Source organism: Triticum dicoccoides, chromosome 5A, assembly GCF_002162155.2.
Source record: "Triticum dicoccoides isolate Atlit2015 ecotype Zavitan chromosome 5A, WEW_v2.0, whole genome shotgun sequence".
Classification (NCBI taxonomy): domain Eukaryota; kingdom Viridiplantae; phylum Streptophyta; class Magnoliopsida; order Poales; family Poaceae; genus Triticum; species Triticum dicoccoides.
In genome coordinates this window covers 249,705,431-249,721,178 of record NC_041388.1, presented here as the reverse complement: position 1 = coordinate 249,721,178, position 15,748 = coordinate 249,705,431, and the positions used below count along the sequence as shown (strand labels likewise).

General features: G+C 52.6%; 1 protein-coding gene across 1 annotated transcript; it reads right to left on the bottom strand.

Moving 5' to 3' along the window:
• Window positions 1–8,614: 8,614 nt before the first annotated feature.
• LOC119299393 (protein transport protein sec31-like) lies at window positions 8,615–15,455 on the bottom strand. Its single transcript, XM_037576625.1, has 3 exons — window positions 15,326–15,455; window positions 9,168–9,768; window positions 8,615–9,089 (listed from the first exon to the last, which is right to left on the bottom strand). The coding sequence occupies exons 1-3, from the start codon at window positions 15,453–15,455 to the stop codon at window positions 8,852–8,854; spliced, it is 969 nt and encodes a 322-aa protein (XP_037432522.1). The 3' UTR covers window positions 8,615–8,851.
• Window positions 15,456–15,748: the final 293 nt, after the last annotated feature.

Below are 15,748 nucleotides of genomic sequence, written 5' to 3'. Positions count from 1 at the left end.
AAACTTAGGCGAGTACTGGACTGCAGCTAAGCCCCCGAGTGGGAGGCTGGCTCCCCACTCGGTAGGATTTTCAAATACTTAGGAGAGTACTGGACTGCAGCTAAGCCCCCGAGTGGGAGGGTCGCTCTCCACTCGGTAGGATTTTCAAATACTTAGGCGAGTACTGGACTGCAGCTAAGCCCCTGAGTGGGAGGCTGGCTCTCCACTCAGTAGGATTTTCAAATACTTAGGCGAGTACTGGACTGCAGCTAAGCCCCCGAGTGGGAGGCTGGCTCTCCACTCGGCAGGATTTTCAAACACTTATGCGAAACGGGTTCGCAACTAAGCCCCCGAGTGGGAGGCTGGCTCACCACTCGGTAGGAAATTATTTTTACAAACTTAGGCGAAATGGATTCGCAGCTAAGCCACCCACTGGGGGCTTTCTCACGCAAACAAAAACAATAACAATCACTGGGAAAATTATAACGCTCTTGTCTTTGATAAATAAACTACAGAAGTTTTTCTTATTACATCTCATCTGAGTGAGAATTCAATTATAAAAGGGGCGGAGTAGCTCCGCATTCCAGGCTCGTGGCTCATCAATCTGGCGATTGACATTATAAAGTTGGTACACTCCATTGTGGAGGACTCTGGTGACTATGAAGGGACCTTCCCAAGTAGGAGCGAGTTTGTGTGGTTTCTGTTGATCCACTCGGAGGATCAAGTCTCCTTCTTGGAAGGCTCGACTCTTCACTTTTCTGGCATGGAATCGACGCAAGTCTTGCTGATAGATGGTCGATCGGATCATGGCCATTTCTCTTTCTTCTTCCAGGAGGTCGACTGCGTCCTGCCGGGCTTGTTCTGCTTCATCTTCAGAGTAGAGCTCGACTCGGGGTGCATTGTGAACAAGGTCACTCGGCAAAACTGCTTCGGCTCCGCAGACCAGAAAGAATGGGGTTCTTCCAGTCGATCGGTTCGGGATTGTCCTCAATCCCCAAAGAACTGATGGAAGCTCATCGACCCATGCACCTGCTGCGTGCTTGAGATCGCGCATTAGTCGGGGTTTCAGCCCTTTGAGAATTAAGCCATTTGCTCTTTCCGCTCGTCCATTCGACTGGGGGTGAGCGACTGAAGCGTAGTCGACTCGTGTGCCTTGAGAGGCGCAAAAGGCTCTGAATTTGTCGGAATCGAAGTTTGACCCATTGTCAGTGATGATGCTGTGCGGAACTCCATATCTGAATATCAACTCTCTGATGAAACTGATAGTAGTGCAAGCATCAAGATTCTTGATAGGCTTAGCTTCAATCCATTTGGTGAACTTGTCGACTGCTACTAACACATGAGTGAAGCCGCTCCTGCCCGTTCTCAGTGGTCCAACCATGTCCAGTCCCCAAACAGCAAAGGGCCAGACGAGTGGAATGGTTTTCAGGGCTGACGCGGGTTTGTGCGACATATTGGAGTTAAAATGACATCCTTCACATTTGTCAACTATCTGTTTCGCCATTTCATTCGCTCTTGGCCAGTAGAATCCCGCTCGGTATGCTTTAGCCACAATGGTCCGAGAGGACGCATGATGACCACAGGTCCCCGAGTGGATATCATCAAGGATTATCTGACCTTCTTCTGGTGTTATACACTTCTGACTGACTCCAGTCGCGCTTTCTCTATACAACTGTCCCTTTATGATTGTAAATGCCTTGGATCGACGGACGATCTGTCGAGCCTCTTCTTCGTCCTCTGGGAGTTCTTTCCTTAGGATGTACATGATGTACGGTACCGTCCAGTCAGGAGTGATGACCAAAACTTCCATGATCAGGTCGACCACAGCTGAAACTTCAACTTCAATCGGATCCATGGCACTTTTTGGCTGCGGGGCTTCTTCAGTGAAGGGATCCTCCTAAACTGATGGTGTGTGGATGTGTTCCAAAAACACATTGCTGGGAATGGCTTCTCTTTTGGAACCTATTTTCGCCAAATCATCAGCTGCTTGATTTTTCAGTCGGGGTATGTGATGAAGTTCTAACCCCTCGAATTTCTTCTCCAGCTTTCTCATTGCATTGCAATAACCAGTCATGGCCGGGCATCTGACGTCCCACTCTTTCATCACTTGATTAACCACCAAATTTGAGTCACCATAGACCATGAGGCGACGGGCGCCGAGTGAAATGGCCATGCGCAACCCATATAAAAGTGCTTTGTATTCTGCTTCATTATTGGAGGAATCAAAGTCACTCCGCACGCTAACGGTCGGTCATTAAGTAGGTTTTATGGTCATCGTAACACTATATTAAGGGCGTTACCAGTAACGCCCGACCTTAATGTATTAGAAACCCTGCATAACTGAGGGCCGGAGGGGTCTGGCGAACTCAGTGTAAAGGGTTTGCACCCCTGTAATTCATACACACATAATCCAGTCGAGCGCCTCCGGGCTCCGAGATGTAGGGCTATTACTTCCTCTGAGAAGGGCCTGAACTCGTAAACCTCGTGTGCTTACAACTACTCCATAGCTAAGATCTTGCCTCTCCATACCTACCCCCTACATTACTGTCAGACTTAGAACCACGACAGTTGGCGCCCACCGTGGGGCCGGTGTCTTAGCGATTTGTTGGAGGAGTTGCGATATTTTCCGATCCAAATCATCATGGTTTCTGGCGGAGTTTTGGTGGAGGGCCGCGAGATCCGTCTCGGCGCGCTCACGTTCATCACCGACGACTCTGCTTGGCTTCAGGAGGCTCCGCTCGACGTCGACACACTCCCTGTCCGCGGGGAAACACACTTTCGCGCGTGCGTTCGCGGCGTCCTCTTGCGGCAACCGTCGACCCATTATCGGTCGGCCCCTGTGTTGTCCTCCCTCCCTGTTTCCCGCCGGCGCAAGCGCTCCGGTCGGTCGAGACTTCAGCGGTGGGTGAGACACGCGGTGGCACGCCAGTCGGCCACCCCTCAAGTCATGGCGATCGAGCCTGACGAATCCCTCTACGGCCTGTTCGACTGGCTCCGTAGAGACCGCATCCGAGTGCGATAGCAGTGATCCGGCAGCGGAGGTTCTGATGGTCGATGGACCGCGCAGTCCTCCCGGTTTTCCCTGCACCGACGGAGGCGCAGGTGGAGGCGACCCATTGCATCCCCATGAGGAATATCTCCCCGAGCCTCTCACGTCACTGCAGAGAGAAGAACTTCATCGCTGGAACATGGATGCACTGCACACTCCTATCGTTGGAGGAACCCCCGAGGCTCGTTCCTTGGAGGACGCGCGCCTGGCAAACTTGGCTGAGCGCACTCAACTGGAGATCCTCCAACGAGCACTCGACGAGTGTGCGCGACAACGGGTTCCAGAATCTAGTCGACGTCAGCTCTTTCCGCCCCCGCAGGTATATCAAACTCCGATTCAGAATTTAGCAGTTGCAGCCCGTATAGCAGAGCCGATCTAGCCTTCCCAATCAGAGGCTGGCAGAGGCTTGCTGCAGATCAGAGCGTTACTCCGGGAAGCAGGAGACCAGAATTCCGCTGTTTCTTAGTCGCGGAATAGGATTCATAGCAGATCCATTGCTGCAGACACAGTCTAGTCGGCTCGTAGTCCAAGATCGCCCCTGAGGCGTGAGGGACATGGGGACCGGCGTGATCAGTACGGAAACCGTGAGCAGTATGATCACCGATTCGATCATGACGATCGACGTCGAGTGCCCACCCCTCCCCCGAGGAGTGGATCGTATGTGCCTCGACAACATGATGACAGGCGCCCTCATAGTGTTGGGCGAAGGATTCCAGTCGACCCCACGGAACCAGGCTTTGATGCGAGATCCATTCTCGTTCAAGGTTTGGTCGACAGGAACAGAGCTCACCGAGAAGGTCAAGACAGAGATGCACCTACCAGCAGCAGAGTACATGTTTCAGGGCCAGAGTGCTTTAGTAGAGCCATCAGGGCCGTTGTGATTCCTCCCAACTTCAGGTTGGCGACTGGAGTCAGTAAGTTCACTGGTGAGTCCAAGCCCGATACTTGGCTTGAAGACTACCGAGTGGCTGTCTAGATTGGCGGTGGCAGTGATGAAGTGGCCATGAAGCACCTGCCTCTCATGTTGGAGGGCTCGGCCGGAGCGTGGCTGAATCAGTTAGCACCCAGCAGCATTTACACTTGGGAAGATCTCGCCCGAGTGTTTGTCACTACATTTGAAGGAACATGCAAGCGACCGGCAGGACTGACGGAACTGCGGTCCTGCGTGCAGAAGCCGAATGAAACCTTGAGGGATTACATCCAGAGATGGATCACGTTACATCACACGGTAGAGAATGTGCCTGATCACCAAGCAGTCTGTGCCTTCAAAGAAGGTGTCAAGTACAGAGAACTGAATCTGAAATTCGGTCGAACCGGAGACATGTCCTGATCAATTTATGGATCACGAGGACGTTCCTCGACACGTGATGATGGCTACATATTCGGATGTGACAAACCTAGTCACACCCGAGCCGACAACCGCAGACGGACTCCATCGGAGCTACGTCGCGATGCGGCCCAATATAGAGGCGCCGCACATCCCCTTTGCTTCACCGATGAAGTAATGGATCACAAATTGCCCGAAGGGTTCAAACCCGTTAACAATGAATCATACGACAGAACGATCGACCCCGCGGTATGGATCGAGGATTTTATTCTCCATATCCACGTGGCCCGCGGAGATGACCTCCACGCTATCAAATACCTCCCACTAAAGCTCAAAGGGCCAGCTCGGCACTGGTTAAATAGCCTTCCTGGAAATTCTATCGGCAACTGGGAGGACTTGGAAGAAGCCTTTCTCGACAACTTCCAAGGCACATATGTCCGGTCACCGGACGCCGATGATTTAAGCCACATAGTCCAACAACCTGGAGAGTCAGCCAGGAAATTTTGGACTAGGTTCCTAACCAAAAAGAACCAGTTCGTCGACTGTCCGGATGCCGAAGCCCTGACGGCCTTTAAACATAGCATCCGTGACGAATGGCTCGCCCGCCACCTCGGCCAAGAAAAGCTGAAATCTATGGCAGCCCTCACGGCACTCATGACCCGCTTTTGCATGGGTGAGGATAGTTGGTTAGCTTGTAGCAAAAACACAGCAAGCGAGGCAGGCCCCTCCAAGGTTAAGAACCGCCATGGCAAGCTCCGACGCAACAAACACAAACACCGAAGCAATGACGACAACACCGATGACACTGCTGTTAATGCCGGATTCAGCGGCTCCAAGTCCGGTCAGCGGAACAAGGCGTATAAAAGAAACAATCAGGGACCATCCAGCATAGACCGCATACTCGACCATCCGTGCCAAATTCATGGCACCCCAGACAAACCACCCAACCATACCAACAAAGATTGTTGGGTCTTTAAGCAAACCGGCAAGTTAAATGCCGAAAACAAGGAAAAGGGATCGCAGAGCGAGGACGATGACAAGGAGCCCCTGCAGCCAAACACAGGGGGACAGAAGAAGTTTCCCCCTCAGGTCAAAACGGTGAACATGATATATGCTACACACATCCCCAAGAGGGAGGGTAAGCACGCACCTAGGGACATCTATGCGATAGAGCCAGTCACCCCAAAATTCAATCCATGGTCATCATGCCCGATCACCTTTTATCATCGGGATCATCCGACTAGTATCTGGCATGGCGGATCAGCCACACTAGTCCTAGACCCAATCATTGATGGATTCCACCTGATGCGAGTCCTCATGGACGGTGGCAACAGCCTCAGTCTTCTCTATCAGGATACAGTGCGCAAAATGCGCATTAACCCCTCACGGGTCAAGCCCACAAGGACTACATTTAAAGGAGTCATACCAGGCGTAGAGGCCCGTTGTACGGGCTCAATCACATCGTCCCCTTCCGCAACGGCTATCACAAACTGCTTGGACGAACCGCATTTGCTCGATTCAATGTAGTACCTCACTACGCTTATCTCAAGCTCAAGATGCCCAGACCACGTGGCGTCATAACAATCAATGGAAATACGAAACGGTCCCTCCATACCGAGGAGCATACCACGACCTTAGCAGCAGAAATACAGCGTGATCCTAAAAATTGTGATGATAACACCTTGGAGCTCAACTCCCCGGGACACTGCCACAACCCCAAAATGACAGGAGGCACCAAGAACAATGTTCTCGTCACGAAACCATCGGAACGATTCCAAGATACCCGCGTGATCCTAAAACAATTTAGTGAAATTTGAGAAGAGAAAATTCAAAACTCTATGTCAGGATGCCTTACCAGAGCAATGAAGGGACTGGGGAGTAAAAAGAATTCCTAAACTCTCCGATATATAATTCCTAAATGACTCAAAACATTTTTCTAGACTCAACAATGGCTGCTAAAAACGATCAAGCAGTGGGGGCTCCTAAGGTCGGGGAAGGCTCTGATTACCAACTTGTAACGCCCTCGATGCAGCTATATCTCCCACGTGTCGAAGCACGACTTAGAGGCATAACCGCATTGAAAGCAATGTCGCAAGTGAGGTAATCTTCACACAACCCATGTAATACATAAGGGAAAGAGATACATAGTTGGCTTACAATCGCCACTTCACACAATTACATGAATAAAGCATTACATCAACCAGATACAATCAAGGCCCGACTACGGAGCCAAAATAAAAGAAGACTACCCCAAATGCTACACAGATCCCCGGTCGACCCCAACTGGGCTCCACTACTGATCAACTAGAACGAAACAAAACAAAGGACAAGATCTTCATCTAGCTCCTCCTTGAGCTTGGTTGCGTCATCTGCACGGTTCAACGGCACCTACAAGCTGGTTTTGGAAGTATCTGTGAGTCACGGGGACTCAGCAATCTCACACCCTCGCGATCAAGACTATTTAAGCTTATAGGTAAGGTAAAAGGTATGAGGAGGAGCTGCAGCAGGCGACTAGCATATATGGTGGCTAAAACATACGCATATGAGAGCGAGAAGAGAAGGCAAAAGCACGGTCGAACAACTATGATCAAGAAGTGATCCTAGAACAACCTACCTCAAGCATTACTCCAACATCGTGTTCACTTCCCGGACTCCGCCGGAAAGAGACCATCACGGTTACACATGCGGTTGAAGCATTTTAATTAAGGTCAACTTCAGGTTTTCTATAACCAGACGTTAACAAATTCCCATCTGCCCATAACGCGGGCACGTCTTTCGAAAGTTCAAATCCCTGCAGGGTGTCCCAACTTAGCCCATCACAAGCTCTCACGGTCAACGAAGGATATTCCTTCTAGCAGGAAGGCCCGATCAGACTCAGAATCCCGGTTACAAGACATTTTGACAATGGTAAAACAAGACCAGTAAAGCCACCCAGATGTGCCGACATATCCCGATAGGAGCTGCACATATCTCGTTCTCAGGGCACACCGAATGAGCAAGACGTCGGGTGGGCCAGCCCAGAGTGCCCCTGGTAGCTCCGGACATCGCTCAGTTGGACCAACACTTAGAGAAGCACTGGCCCGGGGGGGTTAAAATAAAGATGACCCTTGGGCAGGCCTACCCAAGGGAAAGAAAAAGGCTAGGTGGCGAATGGTAAAACCAATGTTGGGCCTTGCTGGAAGAGTTTTATTCAAGATGAACTGTCAAGGGGTTCCCATTATCACCCAACCGCGTAAGGAACGCAAAATCCGGGAACATAACACCGATATGACGGAAACTAGGGCGGAAAGAGTGAAACAAAACACTAGGCATAAGGCCAAGCCTTCCACCCTTTACCAAGCATTAATTAAATAAGAGATATTGTGATATCCCAACAAGTAAACATGTTCCAACAAGGAACAACATCTCCATGTTCCAACAAGGAACAAACTTCAATCTTCACCTGCAACTAACAACGCTATAAGAGGGGCTGAGCAAAGCGATAACATAGCCAAACAACGGTTTGCTAGGACAAGGTGGGTTAGAGGCTTGGTTCAACAATATAGGTATCGCAGCATAGGCATAGCAAAAGAGCGAGAAACTAGCAAGAAAAGATAGAAGTGATTTCGAGGGTATGGTCATCTTGCCTGAGGTCCCGCAAGGAAGAAGAACGAGCCCATGAAGAAGACAAAGCGGACGTAGACGAACGAATCCTCACAACACGACGTTACCGGAACCAACCCGAAGAAGCAACACCGGAAAGAAGCAAACAACATAGTAAACAACCACCACATAAGCATGACATGATGCACAACCAAGTATGATGCATGTCCGGTTTAATACGCATGGCATGGCAAAGAGCACAAGCAATCCTACAAATTAAATGGAGCTTAATATGCAACGGAGTTGCATATTGAAGAAAACACCACATGAGTTATTTAGTTCTCTCTCGTTTAGGTACTCAACAATATTAAATGTTGTTAAACATGGCAAGAGGAGAAGCATAATAAAACTACCTAATCTAGACAAGTTTAAATGAGGCCGGAACAACAAGCAACAAGTCCGGAAAAATCCTCATGTGCATATTTTTGGTTATGGTACTGTTCTGCCCTAAACATAATTTTAGATTTGTTAAACATGCAAAGTGATGCTACCATGTTAAACTAGGCATTTTTCTACCCCATTTACATATAAAGATTATTTAAAACCGAGCTACGGTTATTTAGTTATGAATTAAAACATTTTATCATGGCATAGGAGCAAATTAAAGCAAACATCATTTTAAGCATTTTAAACATGGATGGAAATGACATATTATGAAACTACACAAAATTCTAAGCAACTTTCATATATAAATCATTTTAATATGATGCATCGTTTGTGAGTTATTATATGCATGTTGTTTAGGGGGCTTTCTGTAAAATAGGCAAACTCCTGGATATTAGACAAATTCACATAACTGGAAAAAAACATCTACGGGCCGAAATTGTTGACGCTGGGCTGTCTCACCACGGGCTTCAACTCGGCTGGTGGGGAGGAGGAGGCCAACAGAGGGCAAGCTGGGCCGGAGATGCGCTGGGCCTTGGCGCTCTTGCAGCCCACGCAAGCGACGAGGAGGCACGAGGCAGCAGGCGTCGCCCTTCTCTGCTCGATGCAGAGACCGAAGCCGACTGCGATGGCTTCAGGTGGGACAGGGGACCACGTCCACCGGCGAGGTGGCGCGCGGGCGAAACTGAAGGGGGCGGCGCATTTTCCCTAGTCAAACGCAGAGAAGATTTCAGAGGGAGAAAGAAATTGGGGAGGAAACAAAGGCGACGCGAGGAGCTTGCTGACCGATGAACGAATGGCCAGGATCCGGCGGAAACTGATGCGGGCGAGGCTAGGAGAACGGCGAGGCCGGATGGATCCACCTCGGACCCAGCGTGGCAGCTCGATCTCGGCGGTTGGGCTCGTTCTGCAGACAAACAGAGAGGGAGGGGAGACACAGGGGAGGTGCGGCGGCCTGCTGATGCTCGATGGCGAGGGGACGAAGCAGCTTTAGCGGTTGTGCTCGCCGGCAGGGTGCTAGAGACGGCAGAGGCAAGGTGCGCCGGGGCGGAGACAACATGCAGGAGCTCCTCGGCTCCATGGAGGTGCTCTCCCGCGAGGTACTTGGCGAGGCGATGGGGTTTCCATGGCGGGTCCTGAGACGACGAGGGGGGAGGTGCTCGGGAGTCGGGGATGCGGGAGCTGCTGCTGCAGCCCGCCGGCGTCGGGCGCTGTACGTGGCAGAGACTCGGGCAAGGGAGGAGCACGGCGCAGGGGCGCCTCGGGTTCAACCGCGAGGAAGGAGGAGGCAGCTTCGGGCTGGATGTGGTTGGTGAATGGATCAGACAGATCCCGAGGGAGAAGGTAGGTAGGTGGCGGCGGGCAGGGGATGGATGGGACAAACTCCCTAGAAGTTAGGGTTGGACCTATATATATAGCATGGGATTTTTGGGTAGGGGCTAATCCGTCCCTTCGATCGTAATCGGGTGGTCGGGAAAAATAGGCTTGGGATCCTAAATAAGAAAACGGTGATATTTTGTAGATGTTTGGGGATGTTCCGGACACAACGGTAACATTAGTCTGGGTCGGGTCCGGGACATCTATCGGTCGCGCGCGCGAGGAGGGCCGCGGGATGACGAGAGAGCTTAGGTTGGATCTGGCGGTAGGTAGTGGGCTGTGTAGACGGTCTCGAGCTGAGAGAAGAGAAGAGAGGGAGGCCCGGCGACTGTTTCCGGAGACCGAAAATATCCGACGATAGACCGGCTATATTGCCGCTATAGTTTAACGGTTGGGCTATCAAACGAACTCCGAATGCAATGAAACTTGACAGGCGGTCTATCTACACTATAATAATACCACACGCCAACTCTCATCCCATTCCAAGAACATTTTTCGGCCACTTATAAAATAATATTTCGGACATGCTGCGGGCGCGTGCAAGTGAGTCTGGGCTCAGAACGGACAACGGACGAAACTGGGGGAACTCGGACTAATGCAAGTTTCGAAAACATGATGATGCAATGCACATGATGACATGACAAGATGCAACACGCAAGCAAAAGACATGGCAACGAGGGCGAATAACTGGGAGACAACTGGCACATCGGTCTCGGGGCATTACAATCGCGCCCCGCAATACGGCAACAAAGTCTGAACAATTTTTACAGTACAATTCGGCACCCCAAACTTATAGCATTATATGCATCGGCTCTGAATCATGTCTTTGGTCAATAGTTGGGTTGCCCGGCTCCTGTGCTTACTACCTTATGTTCCACTATATCGGCTAGGGTAGTAAAGGGAGAACTACTGCGATTGTGTCCCGGTTCTTCCAGACGAGCACCTCAGTAGAGAAAGCCGAAAACTGACTGTCATGATGCAGCGAGAGCTGGTCAGCTGTTCGAGAGGTTTCAAATCCTTAGAGATTTTTTCCGCTTTACACGAGGAATCGGTTTTTATCCGATCAAGTGTGTATAGCGCCCCCTGTTTGGCCTTCCGAATACCAGGGGCTTCGCCAAAATTCTCATTGTCAAACTCCTATGGCTAAGTGAGGGCGATAACGGCCGTATAGTCTGATTGCCTTGTTCGTTGCGCTAAACACCTCCTTTAAGGACCAGAATATGGAGTAAAGAGTGTTTAGATTTATCCCGAACACCCCCGTACTATCTACGTGGGGGTAGAAGCAGACGACTGGTCAACCCTCAGATTTCGCAAACGGCCTCACAAGAGGTAAAAATTTAAAATCACAAGCATTATATCACATAACATCATTGTTCCATATTACAGGACAGGATAATACGAATGTTTTCATGGAAATATAACATCCTTCGTACATTGCTCCGCCACAAGGCGGGATCCCTCTAGGGCACCATCAAAATATAACTCGGGTCGGCGGTGCTCCTTGCCCTCAGGCTGCCCCTCGGTCATTAGCTTCTTAGCATCCATCTTCGCCCAGTGCATCTTGACGCGGGAAAAGGCCATCCGTGCACCTTCGATGCAGACCGACCGCTTTATAACTTCAAGCCGTTGGCAGGCACCCACAAGCCGCTTCACCAGTCCGAAGTAGCTGCTAGGCATAGGCTCGGCAGGCCATAGTCAGACTATTAGGCCCTTCATGGCTAGCTCGGCCGCCTTGTGCAACTCGACCAACTATTTCAGCTGGTCGCTGAAGGGCACCGGATGTTTGGGTCCAAGGTATTGAGACCAGAACAGCTTCTCTGTAGAACTCCCTTCTTCGGCCCGATAGAACTCGGCAGCATCCGCTACGCTACGTGGGTAAACGCCCCTGGAGAGCTCCAAATTCGGGTAAGTAAAAGGAACGCTTCCTTCGCAGACTTGCTTTGCATAACGAAAGCCTTACCCGCGACGATCTTCTTGGCCGCCTGGATTTCCTGAAGGACACTCTCGGCTTCGGCTCAGGCATCTTGTGCGCTCTGGCGGGCCTTTGCAAGTTCGGACCCTTGCGTCTTAGAATCACGCTCCAGGGACTCGTACTTCTTGATGGCGTCCTGGAGCTCTTGCTGGACCTCGCTGATTCGGGCCTCGTGCTTCTCGCGCACGACGCGTTCCTTGGTCGCTTTGTCCTCCGCCTCGTCTAACGCCTTCTTGAGGACTGCCACCTCGGTCGTGGCCCCTAATAAAGTTCATGGCACCTCAGTCAGCACGAACCATTCATACCTCCTAAATATACACGCAGGTTACTGCATACCTTGGCTGTCCTCCAGCTGCTTCTTTACAAGGTCGAGCTCTTTCTCGGCCCGTTCCAGGTTCTGCTTCAGTCTGGAGACCTCCGCAGTATGAGCGGCAGCAGCCAGCAGCGACGCCTACTTATTCACATAGACATCTTATGTTAGACTCCTACAAAATTATTTTGATCCTCCGTTCGGCTTTTCCTTTCTGGACACCGAACAGAGCATTCGGGGCAACTATCTACACTGTGATATCCTCTCTACAATTACATTACTTACCTCAAAGCCTGTTAAAAGGCTAGCGCACACTTTGGTCAGTCCGCTTTTGGCGGACTGAACCTTCTCGATTATCGTGCCCATAAGGACACGGTGCTCATCCACAATGGAAGCGCCTCGCAGCGCTTCTAGCAGATTATCCGGTGCCTCGGGTTGGACAGGGGTCACCGGCGGAATACGCATACCCCCTTCTTTCGAAGGAGGTTGCGTGCCAGATTCGGGAGCCACATTGGTCTCCGAAATCGAATCCGGCTGAGAGACGGACTGAACACGACCCTCCTCACCACTAATCTCCATGGGGATTGGCTCCTGCTGATGTCCGGCGATCGAGGAATCACCTTTTGGTGCCTCCTAAGCCTCTCCTCGGCCCGGGAAAGTCCTTAGGGACAACACCTCCGCTTCGTCCTTGGCCTTGGGGGAGTGAGCGGGCGGCGGTGACATGCTGGTCATCTCCTTTGAATCTAGCAAACCCTTTGTCGATGATCACAGGGAGCTGTCCCATGACGGCATAATATAAATATTAATATCACAAAATGGAAAGGCCAGACATTTGGATGTACATAAGGTACTTACGAGGCAGCCTGAGGTTTGGTTCGGGGGGGTCGCTCCGGACTGCTATCAACATCCCACGCGGAGTTATCCGCGAGGGAGCCCTTCCCCCTCTTGGGCGCCTTCGCCTCCAGAGTTGGGGAGGCCCCCCTATTCTCCCTTCCCTCCTCAGGGGGGGAGTCGTTTTCTTCCTCCTCTTCATCATCGTCTTCGGCGGATGAAGAGGGAGTCACGTCTCCGGACGTCACGTCCAAAGCACCTTTTCAACGAAGGCCACTCCTGGCCACTTTGGCCGTTTTATTGGCCTTCTTCTCCGGCACCTCATAAGGCGCCGGAAACACCATTTTCGTCATAAGTGGGGTTTCTTGGTCTTCGGGTAGCGGAGCCGGACAGTTAATCCGCCCCGCTATATCGATCCTTTCGGCGTCCTGGGAACGGGGGTCCCCAGACTTGCCTGCCTGCGGCGACGGCGTGGATGGGCTGGTAGGTCTGTACGGCCCATCTTCATCGACAAGGCATTCAAGACCCTCGCGAGGGGCCAAGCCTCGCGAGGCGGACGACGCAAGACCTCCTCAGGAGCGGCCTCGCCAGGAAGGCTCATGAGGGGCGGAGAGATCAAGGCAGGGCAAACCTCGCGAGGTCCTCGTAACGTGAGCCAAGACGATCGAGACCAGGCGGGCGCCAGCGCGCGTAGTGTCCTTGTTTCCTCTTTGGTGCCAAGGGGGCAAGCCCAGACGCGGAGTACCAAGGCATCAAGCAAAGATTTCCATATTGGTGCAATGAGACCAAGACCAGAAGGACGGCAGGACGGAGGTCACCATGGAGCCCAAGACGGCGTCATCACCAGAGACTTTGGCAGGCGAAGACCACCTTTTGTGAGGATAACTTGTACTAGTTGTCCCCTTTCGAATCGGCCGTTGTTGGCTCCCTTCCGTGCAATATTTGGGGAGAGGACCAGGGCCTATATAAGTAGAACTAGCCACCACAGAGAGAGGGACGAGAGAGACGAGGGAGACGGGAGAGGATCGACCTAATCACAAGTCGGAAGCAGATCCAAGGTCATCTCACCCACACAAATTCACCAAGCACAAGAACACCTCAACCTCAGGAGGCTGTCCTTCCCCTTCTAACTATTCTTCATCAGCCCAAGAGGAAATCCACCACCACACTGGAGTAGGGTATTACACCACAACGGTGGCCCGAACCAGTATATATCTTGTGTCTTTCTATGTTCTAAGTTAGTTGAGTTCATCTGCGAGATCTTAGAGAGCTAGGGCGTGGATCGATAGGGAGAAAACCTTCGCGCGCACCCCGGTGTTCGAACCTTAAGGGTTTGCTGGAACCCGTGATCCGACACTTGGCGCGCCACGTAGGGGTGCACCGAAGCTTGCTTCCGTCGCTCCGTGCTCCGTTGCTTCGCCGTCTCCATGGCAGATGTGTGCCGCGCTCGTGCCGAGCGTCAGGCTTCCCTCGCCGCCCATGTTGCTCAGATGGCTTCCGTCGGCGGGCCACCTCGTCGTTCCCCGTCGCCTGCCGCCAACGCCGCCACCGGCCCGGAGGGGAACGAGTAGCAAGCATCCTCGTTGTATCCCTCGATGCGGCGGGACGGCCGCACCGCCACTCCATTGCTGACCCCGGTCGGTTCTCTTCCCATGCACGTCGCCCTCCCATGGATGCACGGGCTGCGCTCCTCATGGCGCACGAGCTCCTGCGCTACCGTCCGGTCAATGACCTCTACGAGGACTGGCTCGACCGCATCGCCGAGCTTATCCGCGCCGCAGGGGGCTCCCCTGCGCCATCCCTCTCTCCGCCTCGCCCTCCGCCAGCTACGGGCGAAGTAGCTCACGGAGCGCCTCCGCCACCTCAGCCCCAAGACGGCGCCCTAGCGCCAAGACATGCGGCTCCATGACGCGACCCGCCACGTCCAGCACCCGCGCGTGCATAGAGAAGCTATCAAGAAGTCCTTCGACCGCAACAAAACGCTCCCCCGCTCCTCGTGCCACCAAGCTAGGACTGACTGCTGCGGCAAGTCCGCGTGCCATCTGTAGCGGCAGGGCACAGACCCCATCAAGACCAAGCTCCACCCCCAAGGCGGGTCCTAGTGACCACAGCTGGCTGCCGCGCTTTCACCCCCGAGCTGCGCAGCGTCGCCTGGCCGGGCAAGTTCAAGCCAGATCTGCCTCCTCGCTACGACGGCACCCCCGACCCCGAAGAGTTCTTGCAGCTCTATGAGCTGAGCATCTAAGCGGCCAACGGCGATGAGAAGGTCATGGCGAACGGGTTTCCCATGGCTCTCAAGGAAGGCGCACGCTCCTGGTTCCTGAACCTGCCTCCGGTCTCAATCTCCTCCTGGGACGAAATGCGCACCCGCTTCATCGCCAACTTCCAGGGCACTCGCGACCGCCCACTGGTCACGGGCGACCTGCGCTGCATCAAGCAACAACCAGGAGAGACCCTGCAGAAGTACATTCAGTGCTTGAACAACGCACGGATCAAGATCCCCGAGGTGACCGACGAGGCCATCATCTATGCGTTCTCTGATGGCGTCCGGGATGTCAAGACAAAGGAGGAGCTCTCCATCCATGAGGAGCTGTGCACGACCCTGGAGTTGTTCAACATCGCGACCAAGTGTGCTAGAGCTGAGGAGGGGCACCTTTCCCTCCTCAAGCTCCTTGCTGCGGACCCAGAGGAGAAGATAGCCAAGGCCAAGGACGTGAAGCGCAAGGGAGAAGTCATGCTTGTAGAGGAACCAGACACCAAGCGTGGCAGAGACCAACCAGAGTCATCCAAGGGCAGCCGTCCGTTCTGCGCCTTCCACAACCTGAACACCCACAACACCAGCGACTGTCAAGAGCTCAGGGCCATTCGCGAAGGGCG

What these genes read in the sequence shown, in the direction of transcription:
- LOC119299393 (XM_037576625.1), bottom strand. Translation starts at nt 15,455, where the DNA reads ATGGATGGAGAGCTCCTCCTTTGTCTTGACATCCCGGACGCCATCAGA. An exon ending in ACTGAATGTACTTCTGCAGG is followed by an intron (nt 9,769 to 15,325) that starts GTCTCTCCTGGT and finishes CCTAACTTCTAG; the next exon opens with GGAGTTTGTCCCATCCATCC. An exon ending in TCCTGGCCATTCGTTCATCG is followed by an intron (nt 9,090 to 9,167) that starts GTCAGCAAGCTC and finishes GCGTTTGACTAG; the next exon opens with GGAAAATGCGCCGCCCCCTT.